Source organism: Heteronotia binoei, chromosome 1 (assembly GCF_032191835.1).
Source record: "Heteronotia binoei isolate CCM8104 ecotype False Entrance Well chromosome 1, APGP_CSIRO_Hbin_v1, whole genome shotgun sequence".
Lineage (NCBI taxonomy): Eukaryota > Metazoa > Chordata > Lepidosauria > Squamata > Gekkonidae > Heteronotia > Heteronotia binoei.
In genome coordinates, this window is record NC_083223.1 from 258,945,657 (window position 1) to 258,954,991 (window position 9,335).

Here is a 9,335-nt window from a genome sequence, read left to right on the forward strand (position 1 = left end):
TCACAGAGTTGTCCTTGAAAGGGCAGCTTCTGTCAGAGCTCTCTCAGCCCCACCCACCTCACAGGGTGTCTGTTGTGGGGGAGGAAGATAAATGAGACTGTAAGCCACTCTGAGACTTTGAGATTTGGAGTGGAGGACAGGATACTATCATTATTATTTTTACATTGTAATATATAATTAAATAATTATAAAACTCATGGCCCAGTTGCTAACAGGCCACAGACTGGTACTGGTCCACGGCCCAGGGGTTGGTGACCCCTGACATAGGGTATAATGGAGAATCAATCCATGGGTATCTGGGGCCCTAGGGAGCGATTTTTTGAGGTAGAGGCACCAAATGTTCAGCATAGCATCTGGTGCCTCTCCTTAAAACACCTCCTAAGTTTCAACAAGATTGGACCAGGGGGTCAAATTCTATGAGCCCCAAAGGAAGTGCCCCCATCCTCCATTATTTCCAATGGAGGGAGGGCATTGAAAAGGAAAACAGTCCCTTTAAATGTGATTACCAGAGTTCAGTCGTGCTCACAATCTTGCTTCTGCCTCCACCCTCAAAGTCCCCAGATATTTCCTGAGTTGGACCTGGCAACCCTACTCCAGGACCCACCTGAAATTTGGTCACCCTACCTGCTGGGCTGTCAGTCTCCCTCAGATGAAGCTACTTCACAGGATTGTGGTGAGGGTGAAATGAAAAAGTGAGAAGCAAGTACACCAGCTCTAAATTCCTTGGAGGAAAGTAAGGATTAAAAACAACAACAGAGAGAGGGGATGTGTGTGGCTTGTCTAGCACCCAAAACGTTTTAACAAAGGGCCTACCTGTAAGGGGATCTCTGGCCAAAAGATAGACGTTAGGCGGAGATGTAAGAATCAGTTGTTGCAGATCATCCTGGACAAAGAACATTAGAACATAAGAGAACACTCTGTGTCACACAGTGGCCAAAAAACCCCATATGCCATCAGGACATCCATCAGTGGGGCCGAGACACTAGAGGTCCTCACACTGTTGCCCCTCCCAAGCACCAAGAATACAGAGCATCACTGCCCCAGATAGAGAGCTCCAACAATACACTGTGGCTAATAGCCACTGATAGACTTCTGCTCCATATGTTTATTCAATCCCCTCTTGAAGCTGGCTATGTCTGTAGCTGCCACCGCCTCCTGTGGCAGTGAATTCCACATGTTAATCACGCTTTGGGTGAAGAAGTACTTCCTTTTATTCTTTCTAACCCGACTGCTCAGCAATTTCATCAAGTGCCCACGAGTTCTTGTATTGTGAGAAAGGGAGAAAAATACTTCTTTCTCTACCTTCTCTATTCCATGCATAATCTTATAAACCCCTCAGTCGATGTTTCTCCAAGCTAAAGAGCCCCAAGCGTTTTAACCTTTCTTCATAGGGAAAGTGTTCCAACCCTTTAATCATTCTAGTTGCTTTTTTTCTGCACAAGGGGACAGCCTAATCAGGTTCTACTTCAGAATAATAAACATACATATATACATCTACCTCACAAATTTAATTTACATACACAGTTGGCTGCATGGGTAGCAGATGCCCCCCAGTCACATGCCTTGATGTGTGTGACAGCAGAGAACACATGTCTTCCACTGAGTGACATGTGAATCAGCTTGGAGCTTTAGAGCCAGAGCACAAATGAAGAGTTCCTTAACAAAGCGCACCCCCCATGCCATTTTGGTAGCAGTGGCTGATGATGAACAAGGCCTATAATAATAGTATTTATGTGCTTCTGAGGTACTTAAAATCTGCTCCATTTTTCTCTTTCTGGCCTGTAGGTTGCCAGGACAACTGGGGAGCTCAGGGCAGAAACCGCAGAAATGAGGCATGCAGTTGGATTCTTACCCACCTGGTAGAATCTGTGCAGCCGCTGCAGAAGTGTCTGCAACTTCTGCGCCTCACCGCTTTGCTTGCTCCAAGAAGGCTGTGTTCCCCCAGGAATCAGGTCTCTTGGGAACAAAAACATAGCCAGGCACAGAGAAGAACAACGAGGGTCACGTTAGAACAATGAGGGTCACAAATGGATATCCCAGTTTATTTTTTATTTTGAGCAAAGCTAGGGTTGCCAGTTCAGTGTTGGAAAATACTTTGGGAGTGGATTTGGGGAGGAACCTCAGGATGGTACAATGCCATGGAGCAAGGGTATCCAACTTATTTGTTATGAGGGCCGGATCTGACATAAATTAAACCTTGTTGGGCCAGGTCGTGTGTCATAAAATGTAATGCCAGGTAGCAGAGATATAAATTTTATAAAGGACACAGGCAAACACAAAGATTTTTAAAAAGATTAAAACAAAACATGCTTAAAGCATTAGCACTCATTGGTCTAAAAAGGTGCTTCCTTTGTATCTCTCCCTTGCAATCCAGGAAACTGGGCAAAGGAAGCTCTGGCTCTTTCCTTCCTTCCCCAGGGGACCAGGAGGGGGGGGGAGCCTCAGCCAATAGACGAGAAGCTTGGCTCAGTAGCTCTGCTGTGTGATTGAGAGCACCTGGCAAAGCAAGCTATTCCTTCCCCCTTCCTTCCCAAGGGAGGATCCCCAGCCGATGGAGAAAATAGAGGCCTTGCTCTGTAGCTCCTGTGTGTTTGAGCAAGCCTGGCAAAGCAAGCTATGATGCAGAAGGAAGCGAGTGAGAAAGAGAAGGAAGCAGATGACAGCCAGTTGCTTGGGGGCCTGATAGAACCACTCCAGGGGCCTGATTCAGCCTCCAGGCTGCATGTTTGACACCCCTGCCATAGAGTCTACCCTTCAAAGCAGCCATTTTCTCCAGGGGAGCTGATCTCTGCCAGCTGGAGATCAGTTGTAAAAGCTGATAGCCTTGAAGGAAATAAGAATACTCCTGAGGAAATTTTTTGACAAAAGGAGCCTATATCCGGATGGTAATTGAATGGACTTTTATGCAACGTTGTAAAGTTGTACTTTATAATGTGTACAAAAGATTTATATGACTCCTTTAAAAGTTTTACTAAACACTGTTAGCCAGTATATCACAGTGTTTGTTTTTTTGTATTGCCTGTAATACGAACTGTGATCCCAGTTTGTTGGTTTTCCCACCAGGAGGCGGGCAATGGCAGTTTCAACTAAGAGAGAGCATTGGTCATAATTTGTTTAGGAATATTCACAAAGTCCATCAAATAAAGAGATCAATATGCAGAACTGATTCTGCTAGTGAGTTTTTGGCAACATAAAAATCTACTATTGCAGATACCTATGACCAGGCCTCGGATTCAGCAGGAGCTCACAGAAGCACAGCTCCTGAACCTTCCTGACGGTTCCCCCTCCTCCTCCCCACCTTGTCCATTGAATAGTGGGTGCAGCTGCATAACTATTCCTGGATGAGCTCCACCACCTATTTTTCTACAAAATGACCCCTGCCTTTGACAATGTATTTGATTGGAATACCTTCCACCTGAGTTTGAGCCCAGACAGATAACTCCCAGCAGTCTTGCTGAACTACAATTCCCAGGATTCTTTGGAGGAATCTGTGTCAATTAAGCTAGACTAAAACTAGTGTAAGGTGCTGATATACATGTGGGTTGCAGGCTTTTCAGTGTTCCCTTATAAAGCCCCACAAGTGATGGCTACACCAGGGTTTTCAGCAGCTGGGCCCACACTAACAGTTTCCTTAGCTTGCAAGTAAGAGACAATGCAACACAATAGTGTCTCTAGCATGGATGGCCAGTTCTACATCTTTCAGTCTAGATTTAAAGTGTTGGGAGGATGAACCACTAAAGTTCCACTGGGCCTCATATAGCCATTCACTCTGCCATGAATCCTCAGCCCGAGGTGAGGAACCTCTTTCAAACTCTGCCTAAACAGGTCTCTGAGATGCCCTTGATATTCCTGGGTACACTGTTCAAAATTTCATACCACCCTTCATATATCTCTACACAGTTCAGCTAAGGACATATCTACCTCACACCATTTAATTGGTTTAACAGCCATTCCCTCATACCCAGGAATCCTGGGATATGTAGTTCAGTGAGGGAAACGCTAGAAATTTCTAAGAGAGAAATTCACTGCATCTCACCGAATAACAACTTCCACGATACTTTGGGGGCAGGTATACTACAAAACAGTGACTCACATTATTTCCATGACATGCATGAGGAAGTCTCCAGCAGCTAGCTGAAGAAAATACTCTTTAGGGCCCTCTTGTCTCTTCTTCTCCCAGGGCATAGGAGACTGATCACTCATGGAGTCTGTCAGACTCTCCAGGGTTTCCACCTTTTAAGGTAAAGAGGCAAAGGTAAGATGCAATATCATTCCAACGTTAACCATACAATTCCAGCTCCTGGGCTCAACATTATGCAAAACTCCCCAAATCATCACCTTCCGGTTTTTGACCATAAACAGGTACCTCTCTTGCAGCCTGACCCCTTTGTATCCTGAGATTTGACAAATGAATTTTCCAATATTCTTGTTCCATCAGTTTTGTAACTAGGACATTCTTAACAGAGCTGATCCCCCCTCCTATTCTAGCTTCACACCAATTAAAAGAATCTTTGGGTTAACCAGCTAGGGCAGAAGCCACAGGTGATGTCCTACCAACATCCCCTGCTCTAGTATGGCGCCCATTCTGTCCCCAAAACGTGGCAGGGATTCCCTCCCCCCTCTCTTGTTGGGTGTTCCAACAGAACAAGCTCACTTTCCACTATGTACACAGAAACACACACACAAGGGATCCTCACCCAAGTGACGAGAGGGCCAGATACAAAATCTTCCAGCATCTCAGAGATATCTCCATCCATTCTGCCATCAAAACCTGTGTGAGCGCTTCTGAGCAGAGAGGTTCCTGTGGGAGTTAGGTGCACTTGCCGTCCTGCGCTATGTGCTTTAGTGTGACTTAATTTTAAACTTCCTTCCGCAATCGTGGTTGGGGGAGGAGGAAGGAAGCTGAGACAGCCATAACAGAAAATGAAGGGACTCTCTTCTGATTTCCCACCTCGGAGGAAGTCCCAAAGTTGGAATATGTTCTTGATCAGACACTTTTGATGCTCAGGGGACATTAAGTGCATCACTGCACATGAAGTACCAAAAGTCTGATTTGCGAAAGTGCCCTTGTCGGCTTTGTTTCCGGCTCCGATCTAACTGTGACTGCTGCAGGAAAACCACACACAGGGTGGCAATGAAGAAATACAGGGCAGACGAGAAGTTCTCCATCACTTCCTACAATCGGTTTGTGAGCGGGGCTGTTTTGATACTAGAAGAGTACAGGGCCCTGTATCATGAATCCATTCACCATTTCTCTAGAATTGCAACAGTAAGTGTGACTTTAAAGGTGTCATGAGGCAGAGAGTTCCAAGGACTGTGTGAGATTAAGGACCTCATGCGAAACAATGCTATCTGTCTGCCCTTTTTTCATCCCCCCCCCTCCCCCATTCCCTGTACAGCAGTAAATGGGTCTCTGGTGCAAATTGCCTTTGCACAATCAAATGTTCCAGCTAAAGCTAGACTCATTTTGCAAGTCTGTGCATATGTAATCAGGAGGACATCCTGGAAATATGGAATCAAAACAATGGGCCCAGGCTATAGGAGAGATGGAAGACTGCAACGAAGAAGAAGAGATTGGATTTACACCCTGCCATTCACTTGAAGTCTCAGAGCAGTTTACAATCTTCTCTCCCTACAACATATACCCTGTGAGTTAGGTGGGGCTGAGAGAACTCTGAGAGAACTGCTCTTGAGAAAACAGCTGTGAGAGAACCTATGACTGACCCAAGGTCACATCAGCAGCTGCATGTGGGCTAATGGTTAGTGTTGGACTAGTGGCTGGGTGACCTGACTTCAAATCTGTCCATGCTCAAAAAGTTTGCTGGGTGAACTTGGTCCAGTCACTCTGTCTTTCAGCCTAACCTTCTTCACAGCTTTTGATTTTTGTGATGATCATAAGGAAGGGAAAAGCATATAAATAGCTGACTTCCTCAGAGAAAGGATGAGCTAAAAAATGTGAAAGCACTTAATTTCTATATAAGAGATGCTCTAGGAATCAACCTTGACAGGAAACCACATCCTTAGACATGGAAGTGCTTCCCCAGGACAGACCTGGTTGTCTATCCGTGAGTGAATGCACTCTGCAGAAGCACAGAGGCTCTGTAATCTCCAAACCTTCCTGAATGGAAGCCATCTGATACTATGAACAGGTTCAAATTAAGAGTAGGTGTAAACGTGGCTCCAGAATAGCAGTGGATACTCCATGGGCCTGGAACGACCTGTCGGCACTAACCAATTTATGTGATCCTGTGTGTATATTCTTCAATTTTCTAGTCAGGAAAGCAATTGCCACAATTTCCCATCTCGTAGTCAGACTCATTATGAGCTGAACAGAAAAATTATAATGTATGTCATAGAGTTGAAAATAGTTCTGGCCACAAGACACAGTAATGCTGGTCTGCGTTGCCTATACAAATATAGAATTTTTAGAGCTGCCTTTTCTCTTTTTATGGGCTGCAAATTTGTTTTTAAAGTACTGGTGTCAAATTTTAAACATTGAGTGATGCAATGAAAATCAACTTGAGTCACTGGACTTCCCTTAGAAAAGCTGTTTAAAATCTGCTAAAGGCTGGTTTACACTTTATCTTAGTCAGAAGGCTGAGAAGCGATGGTTTAGTAAAGGCTGGTTTAGTAAACTGTAGGGAGATCTTTAGTTTCTTTTATTTGGATGTTTATACCCCATTTTTCCTCCATTAGGGACTCAGAAGATCTTACAGTATCATTCTCCCCTCTTCCATTTTATCCTCACAGCAATAATGTGAAATATATTAGATTAGACAAGCCGAGATTAGACTGTGAGTGATTATTCTAAATTCACCCAGCAAGTTTCTATATCAGACTGGGGATTTGAACCTGGGTCTCCTAAAACTTAGTCTAAAACCACTTCACCACACTGGCTCTTTAAGTGCAAGGAACCTTCTTGGTACCACGAAAGTGGAAAAACTTAGCTGCTTTTGTTCCAGTGAGAGAGATGGAACACTGTGACTAATTGTTCCCAATTGACTCCATTAACATTCATATGGCGAAGACAAGATCGGGCCACTCTGGAATAGCCAGGCTGCTTTGTGGTTAAAAGGAACAGCAGAAAGAAGTAAAAATAAAGACTAAATAGGGGGGAAAGAGAACTGGAAAATGGGTGCACAGCATTATGAACTGAAGAAGAGTATTGATCTGAGATGCTGATTTGAAATAAGCAAATACATTTTGGACACTCTGTGGCTGTTAACATATGAAGCTGCATTATTATTGAACTGTGGAATGTTTTTATTGTTTTATTTGTGATTTTAACCTGATGTGAGCTGCCCTGAGCCATGCGTGCAGGGAAAGGCAGGATAAAAATCCAAACAAACAAACAATAATCTTAAATCAGATCAAGGTTCTGACAAGCTGAATATTGTGTCTATTCTGATTTGGTTCTAGGTCCAGGTCTAACGTGTTACCCACCATCTGATCCTTTTCATTTATACCTCTTTTCTCCACAATGGCTTATTCTTCCATTTTACCTTCATAAGAACCCTATGAGAGAGGTTAGGCTGACTGGCCCAAGGTCACCCTGCAAGTTTCCATGGCAGAGTGTGGATTTAAACCCAGATCCTAGTACTTAACCACACTGGCTCACATCTTTGAACTGGAAATGCTAAACTTTCATCCGGGGAAAAAAAAAAGCTTGTCTGCTGTGCCACATCCCCTTCCCATGAAATGTTGTGTGTTGACCTCAGAGTGGTTTCTTCAGCACCGCCCCCCACCCCAGGCCGTTTCCTCTCTAGGCACTAACCAGCATGAGAGAACTGGTTTGCTTTCACAATTTTAATAGAATTGTGTGCCTCATACAAGTTGCATAATCCAGAGCTACACAAAGTTTGTAACATGACCTGAGTGAAATGTGGCCTACCAGTCAGGTCTTTGATACCTTCTTGAAGGGTTATGTTCCATTTTGTAGGATCTGTGTTGTTCAGGCCTGGTCTAATCTTGTGGCTTTGAATGATCACCCACCCTATGTTTGGGAAAACCCACAATGTGGTTTTTGCTCAAACTGATAGTCCAACCAATCTTTCCCAAACGGTGTTCCCTCTAAGCTGAGTTAGAGGGAAGGAAGGGAGCATGTCGGCTTAAGGGTAGAATGCAGCGTCCACACTCCCACATAGCCATTTTATCCAGAACTGTTGTCTAGGAGACCTCAGGGCCCCACCTGGAGGTTGGCAATGCTAACTGCAACAGACCCTCAAAAGGCTGAAGAGTTCCTTTGAAAAATAACTAAATATTGACTCAGATTTGTCTTCACTTGAATCAGAATTTTTGAGTTGGAAGGGGCCTGATATCAACCCTCTTCCTAGTCTACCTACCATTTCTTTCACCAATTGTCTTCTTCCTGTCAGCCCTTTAGCTAGTTGATAACAGCTATCATGTCTTCCCTCAGCTCTCTTCCCCAGGTGAAACATAACCAGTTCTTTCAACTTTTTCCTTGTAGAGCATGTTTTCTGAATCTCTAATGATCTTCATTGCCCCTTAACCTAATCCAACTTGTCTGCATCTTTCTGAGAGTGCGACATTAGAACTAGATACAATACTTTGGATGAGGTCTGACTGTGTGTGTGTGTTAAGTGTCATCAAGGTGCTTCTGACTTACAGTGAGAACCAGTTTGGTGTAGTGGTTAAGTGTGTGGACTCTTATCTGGGAGAACTGGGTTTGATTCCCCACTCCTCCACATGCACCTGCTGATGTGACCTTAAGTCAGTCACAAGTTCTCAGAACTGTTCCTCTCAAGAGCAGTTTCAGTCAGAGCTCTCTCAGCTCCACTTGCCTCACAGGGTGTCTGTTGTGGGGAGAGGAAAGGGAAAGGAGATTGTAAGCTGCTCAAGACTCCTTCAGGCAGTGAAGGGCAGGTATAAATCCAATCTCTTCTTCTTCTTGACCCCTATGAATGAATGACTTCCAAAATGGTCCTATCAGCACTAGCCTTGTCCAGGTCTTGCAAACTGAGGGCCATGGCCTGCTTTATCGAATCCATCCATCTCATGTTGGGTCTTCCTCTTTTCCTGCTGCTTTCCACTTTTCCTAGGGATATTGTCTGTTCCAGTGACTCCTGTCTTCTCATAATCTGACTAAATATAAACCCCAGTTTAGTCATTTTACATTCTAGGGAAGAATTTAGGCTCAACTTGTTATAGAAGCCACTAGTCTTTTTGTCAGTCCACAGTATTCATAAAACTCTCCTCCTCCACCACATATCAAATGGATCAACTTTCTTCCTACCAGCTTTCTTCATTGCCCAACACATTGGGTCCACCAGAGTGCAGAGGGGAGAGCTCCGTGGTGCAGAGCGGTAAAGCTGCAG

The 9,335-nt window shown here is 44.3% G+C and overlaps 1 protein-coding gene across 1 annotated transcript in view; it reads right to left on the minus strand.

Annotated features, from left to right (window-relative positions):
• The window catches only part of CCDC88B (coiled-coil domain containing 88B), a 55,170-nt gene extending 50,413 nt beyond the window's left edge, over window positions 1–4,757 (minus strand). Inside the window, exons 1-4 of the mRNA XM_060251371.1 lie at window positions 4,698–4,757; window positions 4,094–4,233; window positions 1,857–1,956; window positions 814–883 (exon numbers count right to left, since the gene is read on the minus strand). Coding sequence (XP_060107354.1) covers window positions 814–883; window positions 1,857–1,956; window positions 4,094–4,233; window positions 4,698–4,757 — 370 coding nt within the window. The remainder of the gene's footprint in view (window positions 1–813; window positions 884–1,856; window positions 1,957–4,093; window positions 4,234–4,697) is intronic.
• Between the last annotated feature and the right edge of the window lie 4,578 nt (window positions 4,758–9,335).